The sequence below is a fragment of the Balaenoptera ricei genome, chromosome 14, assembly GCF_028023285.1.
Source record: "Balaenoptera ricei isolate mBalRic1 chromosome 14, mBalRic1.hap2, whole genome shotgun sequence".
Taxonomy (NCBI): Eukaryota; Metazoa; Chordata; class Mammalia; order Artiodactyla; family Balaenopteridae; genus Balaenoptera; species Balaenoptera ricei.
Genome location: NC_082652.1, coordinates 28,205,879 through 28,218,645, shown reverse-complemented (window position 1 = coordinate 28,218,645; position 12,767 = coordinate 28,205,879). Strand labels below are relative to the sequence as shown.

Sequence of the window (12,767 nt, the reverse complement as noted above, 5' to 3'; positions counted from 1 at the left end):
CTAATGTGTGACCCTGGGAGAATAATGTCCATCCTGGAAGCCTCAGAGAAGGAGAAGGGGGATGAGGGTGGGTTATGCTTAAACCTAAATCTAACCCTAACACCACAGCCTATAACCCTAACCCCTAACCTATAACCCTAAACCTAACAACCCTAACCTTGGACTCTAGACCCTCGATCCTGACACCTAAACTCTAATCTCTGACCCTGACCCTTTAACCATCACCCTCTATCCTGACTCTCCAACCCTGACCATAATCCTAACCCTAACCCTGACCCCTAAGCCCTGACACTGACTCTGACCACAGACCTAAACCCTAGCAAAGTGGATACCGAGGGATGTCTCTATAATCTCTCAAATAAACCAAGGGAATAAATCTTTATCACCTTACATTTAGTAATAGTTTCTTAGATCTGACACGAAAGTACAAGCAATGAAAGAAAAAAATACATAGGCTTTCCTCAAAGTTAAAAACTTTATCATCAAAAATGCTATCCAGAAAGTGAAAAGACAGCCCACAGAATGGAAGGAAATGTTTGCACATTTTATATCTAATAAAAGTCTATTTTTAGAATATATCAAGAAACTTACCAGGGACTTCCCTCGTGGGACAGTGGTTAAGAATCCGCCTGCCAATGCAGGGGACACGGGTTCGAACCCTGGTCCGGGAAGATCCCACATGCTGCAGAGCAACTAAGCCCACGTGCCACAACTACTGAAGCCCTCGCGCCTAGAGCCTGTGTTCCACAACAACAGAAGCCACCACAATGAGAAGCCCGCACACTGCAACGAAGAGTAGCCCCCGCTTACCGCAACTAGAGAGAGCTCACGTGCAGCAACGAAGACCCAACACAGCCCAAAAAAATTAATTAATTAATTAATTTTTAAAAAAGAAACTTAACAACAAAAACATAAAGAACTCAATTTTTACAATGCACAAAGGACTTGACCTGACTCTTCTCCAGACAAGATATACAAATGGTCAGCAAGGACATGAAAACATGTCAAACATCAGTAGTCATGATGGAAATGCAAATGAGTACCACGATTCAATACCCCTTCAAACACACTAGAATTGTTATTGTCAAGAAAAATAAAAAATAATGAATATTGGCAACAAGGTAGAGCAAATGGAAATTTTAACCATTGCTTGTGGAAATGTAAAATGGTGCAGCCTATGTGTATAATATTTTGATATTTCCTCAAAAAGGTAAATGTACAGTATGATATGGTGCAACAATGTAACTCCTAGTTATAGACACCAAAGTATTGAAAACAGGGGTTCAAACAAAAACTTGCACATCCATGTTAAGGGGAGCGGAATAGGACACCCCCATATATGCCTCTTTGGCATAAGGATTATTTTGAACCAATTAATTTAAAAAAACAGACACAGGAGAATCTCTGAAATTCGAGTAGAAGTTACCCTTTTGGGGAGGGAAATTTACATTTATAATGGAAATCTACATTTATAAAGGTGTCTCCCTCGCAGTACCAGGAATAGAAGGGTGACTATCTCAAGAAACTCTTTTCAGTGGAGAAGGCCGGGACTTAAATCTGCATAACAACCATACCCTTTTTTTTACTGTGCTTTGCCTGATAACCTCCTTTAACCTGGTTCCCCCCTCCCCTAACACCTTTCTTTTGTTTTTAGCTGAGGATGGCATTTGAGGAGATGGCTTGGGCCATTTCAGGGACTTACTTAGTTTTCCTGGGTACCTCCCAAATTCACAGGATGTATGTACATTATTAAGTTTCTGATTGTTTTTCTTTTGTTAATGTATCTTATAGGAGTGATCTCAACTAAGAACACAGAAGTATAGAGGGAAAATTATTTTTCCTCCCATACACATGCAATTAAATACTATTTAGCAATGGAAAGAAATGAACCATCAATCTATGCAAAGACATGGATGGATCTTACATGTATAATGCTAAGTGTGACAACCAAAAAAAAAAAAAATGCAGGAGACTGCAAACAGGAAAAGGGTTTATTTGGGATCTTAAGAATTGCGTTTGGGAGTGTCCACTGGAAAAAAAAAAAAAAAGCACAACGTGAAAGTTGTGAGTTATGTTTTATTTGGGGGCAAAATGAGGACTACAGCCCGGGAGACAGCCTCTGAGATAGCCCTGAGGAACTGCTCTGAAGAGGTTGGGCCGGGGGTGGGGGTGGGGGGGTCAGTATATATGTGATTTTGGTGAAGGGAGATACGTACAATCAAGCACACATGTTGGCAGAAGATTGCAGCTGGTCATGAGGCGGTTGCTGCTAGTCACGAGGAGCAGATGTCTCAGTTAATGACTTTAGTGCTTTTCTTTTTTTTTAATTAATTAATTAGGCTGCGTGGGGTCTTAGTTGCAGCACGTGGGATCTTTCATTTGCAGTGTGTGGGCTCTTGGTTGCAGCACACGGGCTTCTATAGTTGCAGAGTGGGGGCTCAGTAATTGCGGTGCGTGGGCTTTGTTGCCCCGTAGCATGTGGGATCTTAGCTCCCCGACCAGGGAATCGAACCCGTGTCCCTTGCATTGGAAGGCGGATTATTAACCACTGGACCACCAGGGAAGTCCCGATGCTAGTGCTTCTTTCCATATGAGAAAATGCAAGAAATTGGGCTCATAAAATCTCCTGTCTGAAGACCTGTTCTGCCAGTTTTCCCAGAGCAGAGTGCCTCATTCCTGATCTCTACCCTGAACTCCTTTCAGGGTGTGTTTTGAGACTGCAGTGGCTGGTGACCTCATCCTGGCAGAGTCAGATGGCGAGTGACAATTTTTAGGTGGCAGGAGACACAGATTCAGGTAACCCTTAAAGAGTGTGCTAGGGAAGAGAAAGGGTCAGGGGCTTATGAAGACAAAAAGACACAAGGTTGTTAAAAGTTGCCTGGCAATAATTGTTATTGACTCTGGAGGGAGTCAGAAAATATTTGTCCTTAAGAAATCACAAGTTTTGGGGACTTCCCTGGTGGTGCAGTGGTTAAGAATCCGCCTGTCAATGCAGGGGACACGGGTTCGAGCTCTGGTCTGGGAAGGTCCCACATGCTGCGGAGCAACTAAGCCCGTGCGCCACAACTACTGAAGCCTGTGCACCTAGAGCCCACGCTCCGCAACAAGAAAAGCCGCCACAATGAGAAGCCCGCACACCGCAACCAAGAGTAGCCCCTGCTCGCCACAACTAGAGAAAGCCCACGTGCAGCAACGGAGACCCAACACAGCCAAAAATAAAAAATAAATAAATAAATTTATTTAAAAAAAAAGAAATCATGAGGTTTTTTTAGGGTAAGGATTGTTGCAGCAAAAATAAAAATGAAGTTTTCCCTCTCCTAAGAACAAGGAAAATAAAGGGAGCAGTGAACAGGCTAGAGAAGAAACATAACGTGGCCTGAGAGAGTTAATCCTAGTTTTATTTTAACTGTTACTGATCTGTAGTGTCTGTAGTTAGAATTGCCCTTCACAAAGCTAACCTGTCACCCCCAATCCTTTGTAATTTACATTCTGCACCTGGTATTTGCTCCCCCTGTAACCTCTTGTAGCAAATCACCCCTTGTAGTTGTTTGCATTTCAGAAAGGAGGTCGCAGACCGATAACCCAGAGACTAACAGACCCAATTACCGGGCTGCCGGACACAATTACCGGGTTGCTTGACTCCAGCGGTGACTGTTTTGAAATAATGCAAGAAGAAGAATGCACGACCTTCACCATTTTGATCCTTGTCTCTCACTTCGGACTTCGAACTCCCCATAAGAATCCCTGTAATTCCCCAGGAAGGTTGGCGGGGTGGGGCACAGTTCTTGAGGCACTAGCCTACTGTCTTCCCTTTGCCTGGCAAAGAAAATTAAGCCTCGCTACTTCCTATCTTCCAAACCTCTGTCTCCATATTTTTATTTGGCATCGGTGCACAGCGAGCCAAGATTTTGGCAACAGGCTTGGGATTTAATCCTTGTAGAGGTAGATGGCAAGTGCCAAATTTTAGTTGTCGGGTTTACTGTTACCATTTTACTCTAGTCTTTGTGTAAAACTGAAAAGTCTGAAAAGAACCAATGTTTTAGAAGAAGCAGTGTCACTTGTAAACATCCTGCCACTTAACAGGACAGCCTCTTCTTCTCCACCCATGACTTGATAAGACAGGAAGCTCTCAACACACAGGCCTGGAGAAGATGGATTTCACAAGTCACTGTGAGTTAAAACTGTTCTAATGCAATGGAACTACTAAATACATATGCTTGTTCTTAAGAAAAATTATAAAACTAACAAATCCTTTTCTCCAGATATAAAAAATAAAATCTATTAATCACTACTGTAATTTGATTCCAGAAAAATAGCCAATTGAAGGAAAAAAAAGCACAGGGTGCCCATAGCACAGTCTACAATGCAGGGCGGGGCAGGGGCGGGGCCTCGGTCCACGCCCACCGCGCGGGCGGGGGAGAATTCTCAGAAATCTCGCGATTTTGAGGCTGTGGAGTAACGTCTCGGAGGTCGCGTGGGCGCGGAGGCAGGGTAAGGGGCGGGGACAACGCGGGACGCTGCTCGCTGGGGCCGAGACAGCCTCCTTCTGGATGACGCAAAGGCGGGCCGCGCCGTGCTCAGAACTGTCGTGAAAGGGGGCGGGGCGCGCCACGCTCTGGACTGACGTAGGAGGCGCGCGTCGCTTCGGCGGCGGCTGGCGGGGTGTGGGCGCCATGGAGCGGTACTCCGGCGCCTTGGAGGAGGCGGTGGACGGAGCCCGGCAGCAGGAGCGGCACTACCAGTTGCTGTCGGCGCTGCAGGGCCTGGTCAAGGAGTTGCCCAGGTGCGCGGCCGCGGGGCGCGCGGGGTGGGCGGGGCGCGCGGGCAGGCGGCTCGGCCCCGCCCCGCTCACCCCGCCCTCCTCCCGCAGCTCCTTCCAGCAGCGCCTGTCCTACACCACGCTCAGCGACCTGGCCCTGGCGCTCCTCGACGGCACCGTGTTCGAGATCGTGCAGGGGCTGCTGGACATCCAGCACCTCACCGAGAAGAGCCTGTACAACCAGCGCCTGCGGCTGCAGAACGAGCACCGAGGTGCGTGGGGGCGACGGGATGGCCCAGCTCCCCGCGCGGGAGCTCGGCCTAGCCCCGGCAGTTCCGGTCTCTGCGGGCGGAGGCCTTCCCCGGGTACCGTTCGAAAGAAGCCCTTGAAATTGACCGGATCGAGGGCGCGGGGCCTTTGATGACAAATGGGTCAAGTCGGTTTTACTTTGTCAGTTGCACGGTCATCTTTTCGCAGGACATCCAGAAACTCCCTGCTCGCGCTCCCGCGTGCCCTCACTCCCCTTCCAGGCAGGATGGCCCGAGGCCTCTGTGCTTGGTCAGCCCACCGGCAGGTCTGGTGTTGGCTGTTGTCCCCCCGCAGTGTTGACAGCTCTGCAGCGCCCTTTAGTGTCAGTTCCCTCTCCGCCGCGCATCAAGTTCCCTTGCTCTTAGCCCTGAGGCACCCTCCAGGACCCGAAAACTTTTCCACTTGAGCCACGCGTTTGGTCAAAGCCTTGGGAGCCTTGGCCCCGCCCAGGCATCCCTACTGGGAATGGGAGGGGCCTCCGGAGCCCCTTCCTGCGAGGTATGCTGGGCAGCTCTTCCCGCCCCCTCAGATTTCCCACCTTTCTTATTTTATTTTTCCCAAACTTTTTATTTAAAAAAGGTTAAGTATTTAGAAAAGTTGGAAGTATAATATAATGAATACTTAACGTTCTCCAGCTACACTCAATAACTGAAGTTTTGACAAAGTTCTTTGTGTCCGTAAGTATGTGCAACACCACAGGGCTTCACCAGGGGTCCTCAGCATTCCTCTAGACGAGGGTTTTCAACAGCAGCACTGTTGGCATTTGAGGCTGGACAGGTTTTTTTTTTTTCTTCTTTATTTTTGGCTGCATTGGTTCTTCATTGCAGTGCGCGGGCTTCTCATTGTGGTGGCTTCTTTTGTGGAGCGCGGGCTCTAGGCGCATGGGCTTCAGTAGTTGTGGCACGCGGGCTCAGTACTTGTGGCTCGCAGGCTCTAGAGCACAGGCTCAGTAGTTGTGGCGCACGGGCTTAGTTGCTCCGCGGCATGTGGGATCTTGAACCCATGTCCCCTGCTTTGGCAGGTGGATTCTTAACCACTGCGCCACCAGGGAAGTCCTTGGACAGGTTTTAATGGTTATTTGCTGAATGTTTAAAAGCATTCTTGGCTTCTAACTACTAGATGATAGTGGCACCTTCCCCCAGTAGTGACAGCCAGAAATGTCTCCAGACATCCTTGGGGGTCAGCCTTGGTCCAGTACTGAGAACCAGCGATCTAGAACAAGAACGCTCTCCTCTGTAACCACAATGGATAGAAATGAATCATTCCAGGGTGTGTTCTGACATTGAGTCCACGGTCACATACCGAAACTTGTCTCAAATTGTCTGTCCCTTTATAAGGATCCAGTGTGTGGTCATGCATTGCCATTGGTTATTTTGGTCTCTGCTTCTGAAACAGTTCCCAACATTTATCGTGGCGCTGACTTTTTGAAGAGTCCAGGGTATTCTGCCTTAGAACGTCCCCACTGTGGATCTGTTGGATTGCTTCCTCGTGTTGACATTTTACCTCTTTCTCCACTTTCTGTGTTTCCTGTAAACTGGACAGCATGACGATACACACGTTAAGCGTTTGTGGCAAAAATTCCTCCTAGTGATGTGAGGTCCCTTTCCTGTGGGGGCAGATGATAGACATCTGCCCCAGGATTAGTGTGTTTCTATCAGGAATGGATGTTGGGATTTGTCACATCTTTTTTCTGCGTCTATTGAGATGATCAAGTGGATTTTTGGTTACTACGGTGAAATACATTGATTTTTAAAATTCCTGGGATAAACTGCATTCCTGGGATAAACCTTACTCAGTCATGATGAACTATTCTTTTTGTCTGTGTTGGTTTGATTTGCTAAAATCTTAAGAATTTTTACTTCTATGCTAGTGATGGACATTGGTCTGTAGTTCTCTTGTAACATTTTTGTCTGGTTTGAGTATCAGGGTGATGCTCGCTTCACAGGATGAGTTGGTAAGTGTTCTCTTTGGTTTTCCAGAAGAATTTGTGTATAATTGGTACTACTTCTTCCCTAAATGTTTGGGTGGTTGTCTTTGTACACATTGTTTTTTTTATAATTATATTTTATTTATTTATTTTTGGCTGCGTTGGGTCTTCGTTGCTGCGCACGGGCTTTCTCTAGCTGCGGTGAGCTGGGGCTGCTCTTCGTTGCGGTGCCTGTGCTTCTCATTGTGGTGGCTTCTCGTTGTAGAGCATGGGTTCTAGGCGCGCGAGCTTCAGTAGTTGTGGCACAGGGCTAAGTAGTTGTGGCTCATGGGCTCTAGAACACAGGCTCAGTAGTTGTGGCGCACGAGCTTCGTTGCTCCGCGGCATGTGGGATCTTCCCAGACCAGGGATCGAACCTGTGTCCCCTGCATTGGCAGGCAGATTCTTAACCACTGCGCCACCAGGGAAGTCCCTGTACACATTGTTATTGAGGAATGAGATGCAACTCACAAATCCAAAGTACATAGTTGATGCCTTTTAATGCTCAAATCATGCCACATTTGGCCAGTGGAAGAACAGTGGGCTGGCTCCTGTGTCCTTTTTATGTGTCCCCATTATTGTTGGAGCACTTCTTGCTTTCTGGTACAGGAAGGTGTTCAGGCTCATCTTTTCTTGTTCTTTCCCAGCCTCAACCCCTCTTCTGACAGCCTGCCTCCAGCTTCCCCACACCAACAACCTTCCATCAGGATGGACCTTTCCCCTTTGCCACTGTAAAGCTTTCCCACTCCTCCTGCCTTTGACTGGGTCTGTGCCAAATGCAGATTGTCAGTAAGTAGTATTTGCTCTCGTTTTGGTGATTTTTGTTTATCTCCAGAGCTTAGTAGCTCAGGGAGCAAATCAAGCACTCAGAATAGTTTTTTCAAAGGGGGAGGGGGCAGCAAGGGAACAAGCCGTGTCTCCATGGAGCCCTGGTTCCTTTTAGTGGGGAGTTTTGATAACTCTTCAGACACTTCGCTTCTTGTCCTTTGGAAGGTTTTGTGCTGTCAGCAGTGGGAAAGTGCCTGTGACTTTCTGCTTTTCCTTTCTCTGACTTAGCAGGTGGTGGTTGGCTGCCATTGCTTTCCTTGGTCATTGCAAAGGCCAGGCCCCAGCCCGGGCAGTGGGCACAGCTCTCTTTTTGCCTCTGGTTGCTCACCCCGTGGAATCTGGAAGTTTGTAGCAACGTTGATAAATGGGGTGAAGATGACATTTCCCTGCATTTATCTGTTTCCTTGCATCCTGCCTCCACACATTGTAAACGTTAACTGGGGAGTCTTTCTCATCTCTGTGTTTATGGAAATGTCTTGAGGGTGGCCCTCAGCTTCAGACTCACTTAGTGTGATAAATGCCATAGTCAAGATGTGCACGCACTGCGAAGAAACAGGAGATTGGGGAACCTCAGGGGCCCTCCAAAGAAGGGCTGTAACGTGAGGTCTCTGCCGAGGACAGAGTGGTGGGCTTGTGTCTTATAGCTGGGACCCCTCCTCACAGGGGAGATCTGGTCACTTGACACTTACTAGTCTAGGATTTTGGCTGCATAGTGTTGAGTGTTCTGTTTTGTGATTGGTTTCTTTCCATCCCATGCTACCTTTCTCTTCTGTCCAGTCCTGTACAATTAGTGGGGACTGTGGAAGCTTTGCTTGGTGGTCGTGGTGGCCCCTCTTGGAGCAACACAGACTTCCTGGCACATGGCCTCTGCCGGCTCATGCCATTTATTGAAAGATTAATCAATAGTCAATCTAAGAAAGAAATGGAAAATTTTAGTCGATCGAACCTGAGGATTCTAACCTGGAGACAGTCTTTCCGAAAGCTCTGAGGACTGTTCCAAAGAGGTGAGGGGGGGAGGCCAGTATATATGTGATTTTGGTGAAGGGGTACATGTAACCAAGCACGCAGCTTGGTAGAAAGGTTACTGCTATTCATGAGGAACAGATAGCTTAGTTAATGGTTTTAGTGCGTTTTAAGTATGGGAAGATGCAAGAAACTGTATTCATAAAATTTTCTCCTGAAAATATCCAAGTGTCTGAGGGCCAGTTCTGCCAGTTTTCCCAGAGCACAAAGTGCCTCATCCCTGTCTTCACCCTGAATTCCTTTCAGGTAGGTCAGCGACTGCAGTGGTTAATGACTTGATTCTTGTAGAACTGGGTGATGGGCAACATTCTGTATGTTACAGTCCCTTCTCTTTCAGTCTTAATTTCGACCAAGGTTTGGAAGGCATTTCATGACCAATTTGTCCCACGGTGTTAGGAATGCTCATTCCCAGGTCAGGTGAGGATTTCCTTGATAGGCCACTCAATGTGCTGTTACCAGACTAGGCCCTGTTAACTAACAGTAGCCCAAGGCCTCCGGGCCGCCTGTTCTACTAGTCTGTTATTGCCCTGTTGCTTCTTCCCACATCTAGAGCTACACTATTACAATCACTGATCTTACAGAACTATATATTTGGTCAGTTGTTTCAGGTCTTCTAGTCATCATTATTTTTGTTGGAGGCTCAGCCACACATTTGGTCATGAAAGAAACAATAATCTTGTAAAATAGGCAGAAATATAGCTAGTGACATTAATAAGGTCATCAGTAAGTATTTAAGCTGGGAACTCCAGCCCAGTATCTCCCCAGGTCGTCTGACCAGTCTGTTCTGCACCAATCGCTGTCTTTAAGGGAAATGATATAGTGGCCTTGTCCATAAAGTCCACCAAAGATGTCTACCCCCGTACCACACGCTTGGCCTCACCCTCCTCTAGTGCCCTGGAGCCCTGCTGCTGGAGAAGGGCTGTACCCTGGGTGAGGGCCCGCCTGAGTGGGCTGGGGGCTGGGTGTCCAGAGCTCCACCCAGCTCCCGGTGCAGGCCTCCCTCACGTCCACGCCTCTGCCCTGCTTCCCTGTGGTGGTGGGACAGCTGGAGCAGGCCCCCTCCTTCTTACCCCTCTGCCACCTGCTGATGCCCCTCTGGTCTTGTCCCCGTCCAGTGCTCAGGCAGGCGCTGCGGCAGAAACACCAGGAAGCCCAGCAGGCCTGCCGGCCCCACAACCTGCCTGTGCTCCAGGCGGCCCAGCAGCGCGAGCTAGAGGTAGGGGTGTGAGCAGGGTGGGCACCACCTGGGCTCTGCTGAGAGGGCCGTAGAGGAGGGGCTCCGGGTGGCTTGGAAGCTGCTGGCCAGCCTGGGCCTCAGCCCGGGGTGGGCCGTGAAGGCTCGATGTGCCCACATGTGGCTCTTCACTGTTGGGGGTTTGGGGTGTGCTTGGAGTGGGTGGAGAGTGTGTGATCCCCCCACTCCCCTCCACCTGCTCCTCAAGACAGCAGCTCCTAATGGGCTGGGCCTGTACAGGGCAGGTGTGAGTGGGGGCCATTGTGCCCCGTGGCCTTGGGGATGAGGGCAGTGGTGGGATGATGGAGCCAGCAAGTCCTGCTCCCATGTTGCCTGGGAACAACGCAGAGGCCCACCCATAACCAAGAAGCCACCAGTGGTGGGGTCCATGTGGAGGTGTGTGCAGCGTCCTGAGGCAGCCCCAAGCCAGGGCATGCAGGGAGGAGGTGCTGAGCTGGGGTTGGCCGCAGCTCCAGTGGGGAGGAAACATACGCAAAGGCCCAGAGATGGTGGCCAGCTTCACAGTCAGCAGAGGTGGAGCCAGCATCTGGCCTGCTCATGGTGGTCCCGAGCTGTCAAGGCTGGGCGAGGCCTGGCACAGCAAAGGGAGGACACCTGACAGGAGGTGCTGGAGTAAGGGCATTTGGGGCAGGGCATCTGAGCCCCTCTGCAGGGTTCTGTGTGGCCAAGGAGGGACAGACCTGGGTGCAGTACGGGCTCCATCCGTAGTCTGGGAGCTGGATCCACTGGGAGGTGGAGAGGGGCCAGAGGAGGTGACAGGCCAGGAGTGTGTGTGTGAGGCACTGATGGGCAGGAGGCTGAGCCCCTGAGCTGCCTTTACCGTGGCAGGCGGTGGAGCACCGGATCCGTGAGGAGCAGCGGGCGATGGACCAGAAGATTGTCCTGGAGCTGGACCGGAAGGTGGCGGACCAGCAGAGCACACTGGAGAAGGCAGGGGTTGCCGGCTTCTATGTGACCACCAACCCGCAGGTCAGTGGCATAGGCCTGCCCCGGCACAGCCCAGGGGATGCTGGTCCCCAAGGCCAGATTCCATATGGGGTTTTAGCTGGGCGCTGGGGAGCCCAGGCCCAGGGTGTGTGGGGACAGGGTACGTGGTGAGTTAGGGAGGCTCCAGGAAGGGTTTCTGCGCTGTGCTCAGCATGGAGGCCGGTCACACTGCCTCCGCCACAGGAGGGTAAGCCATGTGGCTGCAGGGCATTGCCCACCTTCCCTGGGTTCGCTATGCCCTACAGGGCCTCGTGTGCAGTTCCCCTACATCCCTGCACACACCTCCATTTGTGCCGAGCCAGGGCAACTGCAGGCCCTGCCACAGGCGGAGTCCCAGCTCCTGCCTCTTTCTGGCAGGAGGTAGCCAGGCTTCACTGGAAGTCAGCCCCATGGGCTCAAGCCTGGTGCTCTCTAGGTCCTGATATCTGCCCCGGGTCCTTGGGTAAAGGAGGCTGCTTCCTGGGGCCTTTGCCAGGGCTAAAGGGGACCTCACAGTGGCCCCTCTGCATCCCAGGAGCTGACGCTACAGATGAACCTATTGGAACTCATCCGGAAGCTGCAGCAGAGGGGCTGCCAGGTGGGGAAGGCGGCACTATGACCAGGCAGGGTTCCTGCCAGTGACCCGCTGCCCATCTTGGCTGGGAAGACAGCCCTGTCCCACAGTCACCAAAGGCAGCAGAAAGCTGAGTGGCGCTCATCTTCCTGAAGTCTGGCCACCACCTTCCCAGCTGCTTGCAGGAGGGGCACCCCGTGAGGAGAAGCTAGGTGGACCTGGGCTGCGTCTGCTACCCACCTTCACCTGGGCTTTTTTGTCCAAAGCTAGGGTGGGAAGGTAAAGGGAAGAGTGGGCTCAGCCTTCCGACTGTCTGCCCCAGGCTTCTGATGTGTTCTGCTCTCAGCCCCTCCCTTGGCAGGTGCAGCCCCCGAGTGGGAAAGGCTCATGAGCTGTATGTGACCCCGAGAAATAAAGATGCCTCAGCATGGCCTGCATGTGGCTTGCATGACAGCTCTGTGGTGCCTGTCGTGACCAGGGCCTAGCTAGGGCCCTCGCCTGGGGGCTCTGTGGCCTACAGAGGAATCAGTAGAAAATGCCCCTACCCCCATGTCACAGAGGCCCCTCCCTGGGGCAAGTCCCAGGGCACTAGGGCCACATCCAGTCGCTCTGTGGGGCTGTCAGAGCAGCCAGAACCTGGTGTGGGTCACTGGGGCCACTGGGGTGAAGGGCACAGAGCAGCAGGAAGGGTCTGAGAGAGGAAGAGACTGAGGATGGGGAAGCACCAAGCCCACTCTGGGGAGTGTGCTGTCTGCATTGGTCTGAGCCCCAGCTGTGGGGTTGGAGGTGAGGGTATCCAGTGCCCTGCATGGCCGGGTCTGCAATATGGCCTGAAGGCAGGTGTTGGTGGGTCTACCCTGCCCAAGGTGTGCTGGGGGCGCGTGACACAGGAGAGGCCGAGCCTGAGTGTGAGGCTTCTCGGGCCATCGGAGCCACTCCCTCTGCCACTGACTGCACGTGAGGGCTCTGCAGGGAAGAGCATCGTGGGCCTGGAGTCAAGGGCTCTTAGCTGCAGAAATAGTGGTTTATTGACAGGCCAGCTTCCCCAGCCAGCCACTGCCCACCTGTGGGGCTCGGGGCCCATGGG

General features: G+C 51.1%; 1 protein-coding gene across 1 annotated transcript; it reads left to right on the top strand.

Annotated features, from left to right (window-relative positions):
- Positions 1 to 4,599: 4,599 nt before the first annotated feature.
- LOC132348026 (protein DGCR6) lies at positions 4,600 to 12,133 on the top strand. Its single transcript, XM_059895170.1, has 5 exons — positions 4,600 to 4,783; positions 4,871 to 5,031; positions 10,001 to 10,101; positions 10,969 to 11,109; positions 11,642 to 12,133. Exons 1-5 carry the CDS (start codon positions 4,674 to 4,676, stop codon positions 11,723 to 11,725), a joined length of 597 nt encoding a protein of 198 aa, XP_059751153.1. The 5' UTR covers positions 4,600 to 4,673; the 3' UTR covers positions 11,726 to 12,133.
- Positions 12,134 to 12,767: the final 634 nt, after the last annotated feature.